Source organism: Leopardus geoffroyi, chromosome E1, assembly GCF_018350155.1.
Source record: "Leopardus geoffroyi isolate Oge1 chromosome E1, O.geoffroyi_Oge1_pat1.0, whole genome shotgun sequence".
In the NCBI taxonomy this organism is placed as follows: domain Eukaryota; kingdom Metazoa; phylum Chordata; class Mammalia; order Carnivora; family Felidae; genus Leopardus; species Leopardus geoffroyi.
This window is the reverse complement of record NC_059330.1, coordinates 13,254,611-13,268,809: the sequence shown is the minus strand read 5'-3', so window position 1 is coordinate 13,268,809 and position 14,199 is coordinate 13,254,611. Positions and strand designations below refer to the sequence as shown.

The window sequence follows — 14,199 nt, the reverse complement described above, 5'->3', positions numbered from 1 at the left end:
TTCTTAAGAATGAAAATGTCCTATCAGGTATCACAGTTTACTGCAAAGTTATAATGAAAACTGGTATCAAAAACAGAATCCCATTTTCCACAATGATCAGGTTGGCAAAATAGTGAAAATGTGATGATGCCCAGCTGGTGGCAATGGACACGGTGGCACTTTGATATTCTCTGAGTGGGGGTGTCAACTGGTAGAAACCTTTTGGAAGTTGTCATCATCAAAAACAACTGAATTGAAGTGTAGCTGACAATGTTATATTCGTTTCGGGCGTATGACGGTGATTCAACAACTCTACATGTTCTGCTGTGCTCACCACAAGTGTAGCTACCGTGTGTCACCATACAGTGCTGTCACAATGCCACTGGTTACAATCCCCGTTCTGTACCTTTCGTTCCCATGACTTATTTCGTCTATCAAAATTTAAAATGCATGTCATCTCGGAGCCAGTGATTGGCTAGGAACTTACCCATCGACATACCTGAAAAGCACACCAGGGAGGATACGTGTTTAGAGATGTTCGTCACACCTTTCTTTGTAATAAAAAGAAGGAAAGAAATAGAAACAACCTGAATATCCACTTGTAGGGATCTGTTAGGTAAATACAATGCAGTGTATCATGGAACTGTTAAAAAGGATGGGGTAGATCTGCAGAGGTTGCTACCGAAAGATGCCTAAAATCCATTAGATGAAAAAGTAGGAGGGAGAACAATCTATACAATCTAATTCCTTTATCCACACATGGATATGCATATGCTGGTATATGCAGAGGAATATTTTTAAAGAATATCTCAAAATGTATTAACAGTGGTTGCTTTTGGAAAGAGATTGGAGGTGGAGAGGAGAGGGAGACTAACTTTTTATTTTTTAGATACCTTTGTGCTGTTTAGAATTTATCGTTTGCATAATGCTAAAAAGTGTTCCTTCAATTGTGGTACTGGTACAGGAACAAACAGATCAGTGAAACAAAATTAAATTTCCAGAATTTATATGCATTCATAGGAATTTCACGAGTAGTAACAGCAGAATTTTAATTTATTAATGGACATTTCATTACATGACATAGAGACAGCTGTTATTCACTGGAAATAATATAGTTAGACTCAAGGTCAACAGGAAAACAGAAACCACTCTAGATATTTCAAGCAGAAAGGGATTTACTAATGAGAGTTATGTTTCAAATCTGCTGGGAGGGCTGGGAGATAAAAACGGGAGGGTTGGTATCACCCAGAGGTCGGGAGTTGCAGGGAGGGGCCGCGCTGTCGCACTGCTGCTCAGGGGTCTGTACTCACCTGCCTCCACCACTGCTGCCGCAACCAAAAGAAAGACCTCCTATCTTTCCACCTTCCACTCTCATTCAAGTGCCTCTCACTGGAAAAATCGAAATTAGAAACCCACCTCAAAGGAGTCTGGGAGATGTTTGAAGCCTTTTAGCCCCTGCGAAATGGGAGAGCGTGAATAAGCAAAAAGGAGGTGGTTATTTCAGTTAATGGTGCTGTGAAAGTTCGTTATGCTTCTGGGAGAAAAACAAAACAAAAAGCAAAACTCAGTCCCTAATTTGCACTTTATACACACACACATTTCAGAAAAAATTAAAAATTAAAAAAATAACGAAAGCATCTGAATTAGATCAAGAAGAAAAGGATATCTTTCTACATTATATACTGATACACCATTTAATTTATTGCAATGACTTTTATGATCCATGAAAACAAAGACTGTTCCATTGCAGGGTTAAAAGTGGGGAGATGCGGCCAAGTTTTGACAGCAAGGGATATAAAAATAAAATAAGATACTAAGAGTGAAGCCAGCCTGTAACTAGGCCCTCATCTCTGTGCCCCCAACTCCCAGGCCAGGTTCCATCTCCTCCTGTGGAAGAATGCTCTCTCCTGGTGACAGTATTTACCAAGGAACAGAAGTCTCCCTGAGCAATTCACTGAGCAGGAAGCTGGGTAAGGATTAGCACAGTGCATTAAATAGATGTATTCATACATACAACAGAAATGAAATTACAGAAGTCTTGCTTTTCTCCTCACCTTCTAGTTCCTGTTTTGGTGACCTCTGTTTTTCTACTTTTTACATTTGTTCCAGGCGTGCTTTTTGTGTGTTCTGATTTGAAGTAATAGGCCACATCTTAGGATCTTGAAAATGCCAGGATCTTTTGACCACTGTCCCCCAAGATGTACTTTGTAGAACACTATGTTGGGAGACATCAATGGAAATGCCAAGAAAAAAGCATTCTTAGGCAAATAAGGTTGGAAATTGCTATACCTCCTCTTGGAGAAAAAAAATATCACAAAGTATATTTCTGTATTAAAGGCACTTCTTTAAAGGAAAATTTAATTTTATTTAATTTCAAATGTTTCCCAAGTTTATTTTCTGCACAATACACAGACACTCTGGGGACAGTGTATGGTTAAAAAACAATGTTCCATTAACAATTTGTTAGATTCTGCTCTAGATCATCTTAAAAAAAAAAAAAAAAAAAAAAGTAACGACACCAAGTCTCTAGAACTTGAAGGACTAGCTGATGTTCTCTCCCAATGGATGAGGAAGCTGGTCCTAATTTTCTTCTGTGAGCAGATTCTCTGATTTCAGCGAGGCCTTCCGTGTGCTGTCCAAGTTCAGATGCTGGTATTTTCTTTTAAAAAAGCCAAACTAAAACAAAGGAGGGGAAGTCCCATTATAGGCCTAAGATACCATCTGTTTTAGAAAACCGTCATCTAGTTCTCTAGAACTTCTCACACCTCCTCTGAATTTCTCCCTAATAATCCGATCCTTCAAGATCAGTCTTAAAATGCTACCTTTCCACAAGCCTTTTCATTCTCCAGTCAGAAGTGATTTTCCACCTTCCTCTGAAACCCCAAACCTCCTTAACCTTTTTTTTAAAATTTGAGTGGGAGAGCATGTTTGAGTAGAGAAGAAACAGAGGAAAGAGAAAGAGAAAGAGAAAAAGAGAGAGAGACACAGAATCTCAAGCAGGCTCCAAGCTCAGTGAGGAGCCCAATGCAAGCCTTGACCCCATGACCTAGGATCATGACCTGAGCCAAAATCAAGAGTCAGGCACTTAATGGGGTGCCTGGGTGGTTCAGTCAGTTAAGTGTCCAACTTCGGCTCAGGTCATAGCTTGTGGTTCACGAGTTTGAGCCCCACATCAGGCTCTGCACTGACAGCTCAGAGCCTGAAGCCTACTTTGGATTCTGCGTCTCCCTCTGTCTCTCCCCCTGCCCCACCCCAGGTCACAGTCTGTCTCTCTCTCTCTCTCTCAAATAAGTAAACATTAAAAAAAAAAAGTCAGACACTTAACCCATTGAGCCACTCAGGTGCCCTGCTCCTTAACCTTTTTTTAACTTAACTAATTCTGCAAAATATTATAATTTTGGCTATAATGGATCTTAGTTATATAAAAATACTCAGCCTACTATAGTCAGTATGGCCTCCTACAGCAAGAAATGCACAATCTAGGGGCAGCTGGCTGGTTCAGTTGGTAAAGCATGAGACTCTTGATCTCAGGGTTGATAAGTTCAAGCCCCATGTTAGGTATAGAGATTACTTAATTATAAAAAAAAATTGAGGAAAAAAATAAAAGGGAAACTCACAATCTACTAGGAACAGAAACAATTATAATACAGTGTGATGACTGACACCTGGAAGGGTTTCCAGAAAGTAGCTCACAGGAAAAGCACATAGCTCAGAGGACTGAGGAATCTCTGGGCCGGGTCTTAAGGGAAAAGTGTGAGCAAGGTGGGAAAGGGCATCGGGGTGGGGGGACGGCAGTATAGACAGCCAGCACACAGACACAAACCTATTTAGTTACACGTGTTTGGAGGAAAAAGCAAGACTTAAGAGTTGAGAAGGGTAAAGGCTGGAGAGTGAGGATCTTGAAAGCAGTAAAAAAAATGTCTGAACGTTAAAACAGGGGAAGGAAAGTAAAAGATTTAAAATAGGGGAATCACCATCAAATCCATTTTAGGAAAATCTCTCTGTATCTTAATACTTCACATGAGTAGAACTGACCTTGAAAAGGGTGATTATAATCACAATCAAAACCAGAAGGCCACCAGCAATGCTTATAAAGATGAGGCGTAAATACTCCTTCTCTTTCAGGAAGATGATAGTGATCTAGAACAAGATACAGAGATCATCCAATAAGTCTCCTAAAGCAGATGAGAAAAAAATTCCACATGTTATTTTAAGGAGCAAAATATGAGAACTTGGCAACATTCTGTATATTGACCAAGACTGATGACAGTAAGGGAAAAAGCTAAAGTTTCCTGATGCAGCATCTAAAATTACCTAACGAGGCTTTCAGTTTCTGGTTCCACATGTAGAGAGCGTGGTAGGTGCCACTCTGTACTAACAAGTAAAAAGCTGAACAGACTGAAAAAGCAACAACTCTTCTTGGCGCCCTAAGAGAGGGGAGGATACTTGGCAAACTGCTGCCCCCAAGATTAGCGAGACAGATAGATAAATACAGGCAGTAGAGGCTTCCCAGCGCTGGGGTAGGAAAACCCAATCTGTAATTCATGAATTAATCATGAGAAGTTCAGTACTGACAACTCTCAGAGTTAAAACCTCCTGGGAACCCAGTCATATGGGAGCCTCCACAACACTATAAGGTTTTCCTCTAGGAGCTTGACCAGATTCCTACAGTAAATACTCGAGAAAAATCCCTTGATGCTTCTGGCAAGGGGAGAAGAAAAGGAACCATTTTGAAATAGGCCAGAGCACTCTGGCCTGCCATCGGGGGAAACTAGTTAATTGGAGCGTAACCTGCCAAGAGCCTAACTGACCCAGGGTAAGAGAAATACCCAACTCTAGGTATCCTGTCCCACCTAAGGGGACTGAAAAAAAAATGAGAAATACTTCTGAGGTTCACAGCCCAGAGGTGTAGGTTCACAGCACAGGAGCATGGGCTCACTAAAAGACTGAAATCTAATCACAGGATGGTAGAGCACCTAAGCACGTCCTCCTTCCCCTCCCCCACACCTCACCACCACATCACTAAAGACCTATTTACAACAGTTCCTTTACCTGGTCCATCGTATCTGGTTATCAGGAAAAAAAAATTACCAGGAAAAAAGAAAGAAAGAAAAAATCATAAAACATATCCAGATGCAAAAAACATTTTGAAGAGACAAAGCAAGCCTCAGAAGCAGACACGGAAAGGTGTTTGAATTATCATCAGACTTGGAATTTAAAACAACTATGATTAACATGCTAAGGGCTCTAACAGATAAAGTAGACAGCATGCAAGAACAAAGACAAAGAACAGATAGGCAATGAAAGAGAGATGGAAATCCCAGGAAAGAACCAAAAAGAAATGCTAGAGATAAAAAAACCACTGTAACAGAAATGCAGAAAGCCTTTGATGGGCTCATTAAAAAAAAAAAGACTGGACATGGCCAAAGAAAGAATCTCTGAGCCAGATGTACCAAAAACAAAAAAAACTCCTCGAGGGGCGCCTGGGTGGCGCAGTCGGTTAAGCGTCCGACTTCAGCCAGGTCACGATCTCGCGGTCCGTGAGTTCGAGCCCCGCGTCGGGCTCTGGGCTGATGGCTCAGAGCCTGGAGCCTGTTTCCGATTCTGTGTCTCCCTCTCTCTCTGCCCCTCCCCCGTTCATGCTCTATCTCTCTCTGTCCCAAAAATAAATAAACGTTGAAAAAAAAAATTTAAAAAAAAAAAAAAAAAAAAAAAAAAAAAAAAACTCCTCGAAAAGCAAAGAGAACAAAAACTGGAGGAAAAAAAATAACACCCCCCCCCCCCCAAAAAAAAAAAAAAAAAAAACAAAAACAAAAAACCAACAGCACAACAAAATTATGTAAAGAACAAAACACTTTACACTATTTTGGTCAGTCAGGAGATCTGTTAAGGATTATCTGACAGTTTAACAGAGGTCCCAAGGGACTGGTCTCTAGGTTTGAGAGAACACTGAAAGAAAATCAGTTTCACATCCAGCTCTGCCACTCTGTGTCCTTGGGCCCCCAGCTCATCATCTTCAAAATGATGACCTATTTTAAATGATCTCTAAGTCCTTTCCAACTCTGTTCTGACATCATTCTGACAGCTCTTTTTGACCTAGGGCACAAACCCCTAAAGTCTGATAACACGTTTGTCTCACATGAAATATGACAAAGACACTGGTCTGCTCTTCACCAAACTAAAGTATATGTTAAGATATGATAATGAATATGCAAAATGGCATCCATGTATACTACAGGTGACCCTTCAACAACACAGGCTTGAACAGTGTAGGCCACTTATATGCAGATTTATTTGTGATATAGTACTATAAATGTATCTTTTATGACTTTAACATTTTCTTTTCCCTAGCTTACTTCATTATAAGAATACAGTATATAATATAATAATATAATAAGACATCCAGTCAACGGTATACTATTAGTAGTTAAGTCTTTGGGGAGTCAAAAGTTATACATGGATTTTCGACTATGTGGGGAGCCGGCACTTCTAATCCTCAGGTTGTTCAAGGGTCAAGTGTACTTACAGAGTTCTTGTATTAGAAGCATCCCCAGCATTGTCATCTAAAGGCTGTCTCAATCTCAAGAGTCTAAGCTCTCTTCTCACTAACAGGACTCAGCTGGAAAGCTCAGCGGATGTTGCTTCCCGAGACCCATTTATGGCCCTCCCAAGCTGTGGCCAGCATACAGACCATGCCCAGAGCATGTTCCCAGGACTTAAGTGGGGCCAGAGGGCCATCAAGACTTCTCTGCCTGCCCAAAACACTGAGTCCTTTCATGCAAGTGTCTAAGCAACAAGGTCGGGGATAACTGCTGTATGAGTTGGAAAGATGGACAAATTTACTCCTTTAAGGCCTCCTCCAATTAAGTTATAAATGCTGGTTACTTCCTAGGGTTGACCCTCCAGGCAACTATTTAATTCAGATGGAGCTGAGCTTAATAGGTGTAAGTTCTGGGCCTTGACAACAGAGAGGGAGCAAAGCAAGAGACAGGGAGGAAGAACAGGAAGAGAGCTGGTTTTTCTTCTATGTAAGAGTGAAGTGGGGGGGGGGGGGGGGTGGTAGCAGGGGGAAGGACTTGAGAGTATGGGTTTAGGAAAATAATGAAAGGAAATCCCAAGGTCATAGTGGTATAACAGGCCAGATCTGAGTAAAAGAAATGCTCCTCTTTCTCAAAGCCTCTTCCCCTTTTCCTCTTCTAAACCCACAGGTTCCAAAGGTACCCCAAAGCTACCCTGGTAAAGGTGAAGGAGAAGCGGGACACAGGGTACCTACTGCTTGCAGCTGAACACTGAATTTTTGAATTTTCTATCAGAAATCATGGCTGATCTAAGCCAATCATGACAGAGCTATTCCCCTTTGCCAGTGACTGACATGAGATCCAGTTCTCACTGACAAGATGTAAGGAGACAGCTGCTGGGAGTTTTTAGGAAAATTTCCCTTCCTACAAAGGGAAGTTCTGCTACTGATCTCTTGCTTCTTATTTTGTATCCCGACACATGAAAACGCAGCACTTGGAGAGGTGGTAGCTTTGTGCTGGCCACAAGGGAAGGTATCACCAACACAGATGGAAGGGCACAGGATTCAAAGGAGCCAGGCCGTTGACCAGACAAACAACACATGCCCTTATGGTACCTTAGTGGGAGTTTTCCCTTACTTGCAAATGAAACGCACTTGGATACATAGGTATTTACACTCACGGGTTCATTCTACCCTTGTTGCTTATTGTCAGGAACAACTTAACACTTTGCTTAGGATATTCAATTTAAAGAAAGGAAAATAATTATAAGGAATCTATGTATAGAAATAAAAGCCGTCAGCAAGAGGAAGAAATAAATAATTTACAAATGTGCATATAAGAAACTGTTAACCATAACACCCTTTGGGAAGAAGGAGCTGGGGGCATGGGAAAGGGGGGGAATGAAGGAACCATTATTTTTCATTTGATATTTTTCTGTAAGGCTTGGATTTTCTTGCTCTTCTATTTTTTTTAATCTAGGCAGTGGGACAATGGGGCACTTCTCTTTCCCCCATATAATTTTCTGTATTGGAAATAGTTAAAAAGAAAAGTGTTATTTCTGACATGTCTAGAGAACTGTTCGTTTCTCGTCCCCCAGGAAGGAAATCAGAGAACCTAACATTTAGCAATCCAGCTCATTTTCTTGACATCCCCTCCAGTAATGATCATGCCTGGAGCCCACAGATGGATTCTCTCTCAAGCCAGGAGCACATCTAGGTTAAGTGTCAACAAGAATGACAGCTCAGAGTAGCACACACAGCATTTAGCCCATAGGTCACAGACATTAGTATGATTTGTGGTCACACTTTTGCAAAAGAAATCCCAAGTGTTCCAGTATTTAGTTTAAGATTTATAAAAGAATTATGCATTCCTGAGTATTGTAACTGGTTAATACCATAACTAAACAATACTACACACGAGGAAGGCAATTAATGTATACAAAAAAATAATTTCTCACTTGGCAAATTTTAAAAATACAATACACTCTCAAATCAAAGTATACATAGCTGTTGATTTCAGCCTAGTTATTTCAGCTTAAGCCTCTTACTCAATTGCTTCATTTCACAGATGGAAAAATGGAGGTTGATGCTGGCTAATTCAAGGTCACAGAGGCAGCTCGTGGTAGAGTCAAGATCAGAGGTGTTAAGACCGAAAACAGGAAGAGTGCTGGTACAGGGGCTCTAAGGCTAGGCACGGTTTCCCCAGGACACTGTCCAGAACAACAGAAAACACCCAGGGATTACCTTAGTTCTGTGGTTCTCTGCATTCAGCCCCTCATACAGAGATTTGTTGAAAGTTATTTCACCAAGGATCTGCAGTTCATTTACATCTCTCTGTAACTATAAGATAGAGGGTAGATAAAACATATTTTAGACATGGACTTACTATTTTTGAACAGCATCTTTTCCTTTATATGTGTTCCTTCTCCTGTATTCCTTTGTCTAGTTAGTGGTCTTGGCAACCACAGTTACCCAAGCAAGTATCCTGCAATCGTTCCCCAACTGCTTTTCCTTTGCACTTTACCTCATGTCACAACACCATTCACCAGCCCCGAATCAGTTCCTGACAATTCTCCTTTTTGTTCTTTCTCTCATCTGTCTGTTTTCTCCAACCCTCATTGCTACTCCTTCAGTTCAGATCTCATCATTCTCATCTGGATCACTGTGAGGTGTCACACTCGATCCTCCTATTTCCCACTTTAGAGTGAGTGATCAGGGAAGGCCTCTCTAAGGTAATGCCTGAGCTAATTATAAGAAACCATGCACATAAAGATACAGGGGAAAAGCACTGTCATGCAGAAGGGACAGCAAGTACAAAGATCATGTGGCCAGAACAATATTGGAGAAAGGACAATATCTGGAGTATAATAAGTGGGGAGTGGCAAGGGGAGTGGTCCTGGGTGGCTCAGTTAAGCATGTGACTTCAGCTCAATTCATGATTTCACAGTTTTGTTGAGTTTGAGCCCTGCTTTGGGCTCTCTCCTGTAAGCACAGAGCCCACTTCAGATCGTCTGTCCCCCTCTCTCTTTACCCTTCCCATGCTCGCTCTCTCTCTCAAAAATAAATATTAAAAAAAGGGGGCTGGGTGGCTCAGTTGGTTGGGCATCTAACCATTTCAGCTTGGGCCATGTTCTCGGAATTTGTGAATTCAGGCCCCGCATCAGGCTCTATGCTGACTGACAGTGTGGAGCCAGCTTTGGATTATCTCTCCCTCGCTCTTTGCCCTTCCTCCTCCCTCCCTCTCTCTCTCTCTCAAAATAAATGAATAAACTTTTTTTTAAAAAAGTGGGAAAGAGGAGAGTACTAGGAGATAAAGTTGAAGTAGCAAAGAATAGATCATGCAGTACCTTGCAGGCCACTGAAAAAGTATGTGTTTTAGTCTAGAAGTATTAATTTTTTAATTAATTTGTTAAAAAATATTTTGGAGAGAGCACACGCACAAGTTGGGGAGAGGGGCAGAGGGAAGGAAAGAATCTTAAGCAGGCTCTACGCTCTGCGCAGAGCCCAACATGGGGCTCAGTCCCACGACCCTGGGATCATGACCTGAGCTGAAATCAAGAGTCAGACCTTCAACTGACTGAGTCACTCAGGCGGCCCTAGTCTAGGTGTATTCAAATGTCACTTTTTTTTTTTTTTTTTTTTGGAGAGGCGTGGCACAATGTTTACTTTTAAAATAGCTGTTATGTGAAGAAAGATTTGTAGAGGCCATGGCAAGAGCGCAGACAAGAGGAAAAGGCACGTTACTGTAATAGCTGGAGCAAAAGATGGTGGCCAGAACTACAATAGTAGCAGTGGAGATGGAAAGAAGTGAATGGATTTATAATACATTTTGGAGGTGGAATGATAGAGCTTGCTGCTGTAATAGATATGGGGATGTAGGAAAGGAAGGAGAGAGTCACAAGTATTTCCTAAAATAAATAACTAGAGTAAGTTACCCTACTAAGTTACCCCAAGTAATTGAGTAAAGAACAGATTGAGGCAAAAAGTAGATCGAGACACCTGTTTTGGACATGTTACATTTGAGATGCCATTAATTTTTCTCCGAAAGATAGGAGATGCACGCGAGGAACAAGTGAGTCAAATCTGGAGCATTTCACCATCTCAAGTACCTGCTGAAATTGACTCAAGTAGAGCTCTGCAGCCACCGTTACGTTTTCCTTATGTGAAGTGATGACACAGCTCACTGAATGCCATTTTTTCCCATGCTGAAAAGGAAACTCTAGTTATAATTAGCACAATCCCTTTTTGAGTGCAAAAGATGAAAGCTTTAACACTTAGCACGCAGGGCATCTTAAGATACCAGAATAGAGGGTGTATACAGTTTCAACCCTCACCTTGGCTCAAGCAAAGCCACAGATATAGCTAACGTTACCCAGAGAAGAGGCTAAGGAGCAGCTTGAGGCCGCCCTGCATGTTTTCAGGAATAAACGTCGGGGAAAGGAGCATCGGGCCTCTCACGTCACCCGCTTCAAGCACTTCTTCCCTCCCTTGGCCTCTCGGGAAGGCCGCGCTCACCTGAACAGGATCGCTCCCGCACCTTTCCACCTGAGTCTGGCTGCACAGAGTGTGGTCCTGAAACGAGAGCCATTCCACAGCGGATATGAGGACGCCAAAGTATCAGTTATCCGCCCTCTCCCAGCCCCGGCGAGACCCATTGTGATGCGCATGCGCATGCGCATGCGCATGGCCGGACGCTAGGACCCAGCAGTCTAGCTGGCGAGCACGTCTGCCTTCAGGAAGTCTCGCGGTGTTTGCATTTGAACCTCTGGGCGGGTGCCGACGATGGCGGCGTCGCTCCCGCGACCTGGGAATCGGCTCTTCCGAACGTATGGGGCTGCGGGCGGCGGGGGGCCGCGGCGGCGACCCGGCAGGGCAGCGGCGCAGTGGTTCCCGCCGAAAGACCGGAAGCGTTTATTCAGCAGCAGCAGTAGCAGCGACGCCAGCAGCGGCGGCCCCTCGCGCTCTATCGCTTCCGACGATCCCGACGACCCAGACTTCCTCGGCTTTCCGGTGGGTCGACGGCGGAGGGGCCCTGGCGGTGGAGTCTCCGAGGACCGGCCGAGTCTGATCGCGACCCCAAGACGCCTGAGGCTGCGAGCTCGGCCTCCGCAGAACTGCAGCACCCCCTGCGGGCCGCTCGAACCGCCGCCCTTCTCTAACGGCAACCCGTGCCTACTGAGCCCGGACCTCAGTGCATGCAGCCGGCCCGGGGACGGCGGCGAGCTGGGCACCAGTGCCTCCCTGTTCAGCAGTCTGGCCTCTCCTGGCCCTGGCCTCCCAGCGCCAGGAGACAGTGTCCTCGGGACCGGCCCCGCCGCCTCTTTGGATGCAGCCTCTGAAGTTCCGAGTGGCTTGCACCTCCCAGCAGCCTCCCTGGACCCAGCATCCCTCCACCGCCTCCAGGAGGCAGCAACAGGAGGAGGCAGGTTCACTAGGTTGGCCCATCAAGCCCATGCCAACCTCAGGTCAGCTCTCTTTAGTGTCACGGACTCTGGAAACCCTGAGGATTCTGAGAGTGGGGCAATTGGGAGGAATATGAGGGAGTCTTGCTGTGAAATGGAACAGACGGGGAAGAGGCTGGAGAGGCCAGGTTTTTCAAGCATGGGTAAGAAGAGGGCCACAGACCAGGGCTGTTGTCAACAGATTGGGTCTCAAGGGGCTGCCCAGATAGACTCCGAAGAGGCAGATGGTTGCAAGGGCTGTATTGTACCTGGGGAAATCAACAGGCCTGAGAGAACTGGGCCTAGTCGAAAAAGGAAACTGCAGGAAACAGTAGAAACCTCCCTTCTCCATTACCACCAGTTTAAGAGGGACCAAAAGAGGGAAAAAGACTCATCCCTCACCCAGGACCTGACTCATTTACAGAATGCCTCTTGGACCAAAGCCAGGGCTTCCTTCAGTTTCCACAAGAAGAAGATGGTGACTGCTGTGTCGGAAGTATGCAGTAGCTACACCGTTGCCAGTTCTCTCTCTGAGTCCCTCATCTCTGAATATCCAAACCCTCCTGTTACGAACAGAACAAATAGTGCCGTGTCTCCTTGGAACTGCTCTTCCATGTATTTGCTAACCCCGTTTAAGACACTACATGTCACAGACAAAAAGGTATCAGATGCTGAAAAGGTTTACGGGGAATGCAATCAGGAGGGCCCTATCCCCTTTAGCAATTGCCTTTCCACAGAAAAATTGGAATGCTGTCAGAAGATTGGAGAAGGGGTGTTTGGTGAAGTGTTTCAAACAATTGTTAATCACACACCTGTTGCCCTAAAAATCATTGCTATTGAAGGACCAGATTTGGTCAACGGAGCCCATCAGAAAACTTTTGAGGAAATTCTGCCGGAGATCATCATCTCCAAAGAGTTGAGCCTTTTGTCTGATGAGATACACAACCGTACAGAAGGCTTTATTGGTTTGAATTCGGTGCACTGTGTTCAAGGATCTTACCCTCCCTTGCTCCTCAGAGCCTGGGACCATTATAACTCAACTAAAGGGTCTGCAAATGACCGGCCTGACTTTTTTGAGGAAGACCAGCTCTTCATTGTGCTGGAATTTGAGTTTGGAGGGATTGACTTAGAGCAAATGAGAACGAAGTTGTCCTCCATGGCTACTGCAAAGAGCATTCTACACCAGATCACAGCATCTCTCGCAGTGGCCGAGGCATCACTGCACTTTGAGCACCGAGACTTACACTGGGGGAATGTGCTCTTAAAGAAAACCAGCCTCAAAGAGCTCCAGTACACCCTCAACGGGAACACGAGCACTATCCCCACCCGTGGACTACAAGTCAATATCATTGACTACACCCTGTCACGGTTGGAACGGGATGGGATCGTGGTGTTCTGTGACATTTCCATGGATGAGGACCTATTTACAGGTGAAGGTGACTATCAGTTTGAGATCTACAGGCTAATGAGGAAGGAGAACAACAACTGCTGGGGTGAATATCACCCTTATAATAATGTGCTCTGGCTCCATTACCTCACAGATAAGATTCTGAAACAGATGACCTTCAAGATTAAATGTAACACCCCCGCCATGAAGCAAATGAAGAGAAAGATCCAGCATTTCTATAGGACAATGCTGAATTTCAGGTCTGCCACTGACCTGCTCTGCCAGCACAGTCTGTTTAAGTAAGTCAGACATGCCTTACAGGCCCAAACTGAGAGGGTACTGGTCTTAAAGCCCTTGATGCTGTTTTCAGCCTTCATCCCCAGAACAGGGTGGATTTCCCATTCTAAATGTTTCTAATCAACTTTTCAAACAAGAATTTTGTTTCCTAGTAGAAACTAAAGTGTTTCTGAAGTTAACAAATGTTCTTTAAAAATAAACTATACATGGGAACAAGTGATTACAATTTAGAAGTCCTCTTTCTGTCAGCAGAGTCCATTCTGTAAATGCCTTTCCATATATTCATTTCTGAGCCTTGACATTTCATGTACCTTGAGCTAAATAAATAAATAAGGAAATAAGGAAAGCCAAAGACCTCAACGTTCATACTGATGAGAGCCTGTGGCTGTAGGTACCATAAGGGAACCATACTACAGATGAAGAGTCAACTGAGAGTAAAGAGGCTGTAGCAAAGCAGAAATAGACTGGAGGGAGGAAAGGAAGATGGTAAATTTATAGGGAGAAGTGCAAGAAATATCTCATGTTTATCAAGCTCATTTGCCAGTCACAAAGACAAGCAGAATTTATCAGTTTCAGAG

General features: G+C 43.7%; 2 protein-coding genes across 11 annotated transcripts in view; one reads left to right on the top strand and one right to left on the bottom strand.

The window, feature by feature from the left end:
- Nucleotides 1-2,100: 2,100 nt before the first annotated feature.
- Nucleotides 2,101-14,199, bottom strand: part of ITGAE (integrin subunit alpha E) — a 73,260-nt gene continuing 61,161 nt past the window's right edge. For 6 of the 10 annotated variants that reach the window (XM_045487680.1, XM_045487685.1, XM_045487683.1 and 3 more), the window contains 5 exons: nucleotides 11,012-11,068; nucleotides 10,606-10,701; nucleotides 8,741-8,836; nucleotides 4,015-4,119; nucleotides 2,324-2,655 (listed from right to left, as the gene is read on the bottom strand). In XM_045487680.1, coding sequence (XP_045343636.1) covers nucleotides 2,560-2,655; nucleotides 4,015-4,119; nucleotides 8,741-8,836; nucleotides 10,606-10,701; nucleotides 11,012-11,068 — 450 coding nt within the window. In that variant the 3' untranslated portion in view covers nucleotides 2,324-2,559. Of the gene's footprint in view, nucleotides 2,195-2,323; nucleotides 2,656-4,014; nucleotides 4,120-8,740; nucleotides 8,837-10,605; nucleotides 10,702-11,011; nucleotides 11,069-14,199 lie in introns of those variants that run through there. The other 4 variants (XM_045487684.1, XM_045487688.1, XM_045487687.1 and 1 more) reach the window with 4 other exon arrangements.
- On the top strand, nucleotides 10,823-13,841 carry HASPIN (histone H3 associated protein kinase). The gene has a single exon (XM_045487691.1). The coding sequence runs from the start codon at nucleotides 11,279-11,281 to the stop codon at nucleotides 13,625-13,627; it is 2,349 nt and encodes a 782-aa protein (XP_045343647.1). The 5' UTR covers nucleotides 10,823-11,278; the 3' UTR covers nucleotides 13,628-13,841.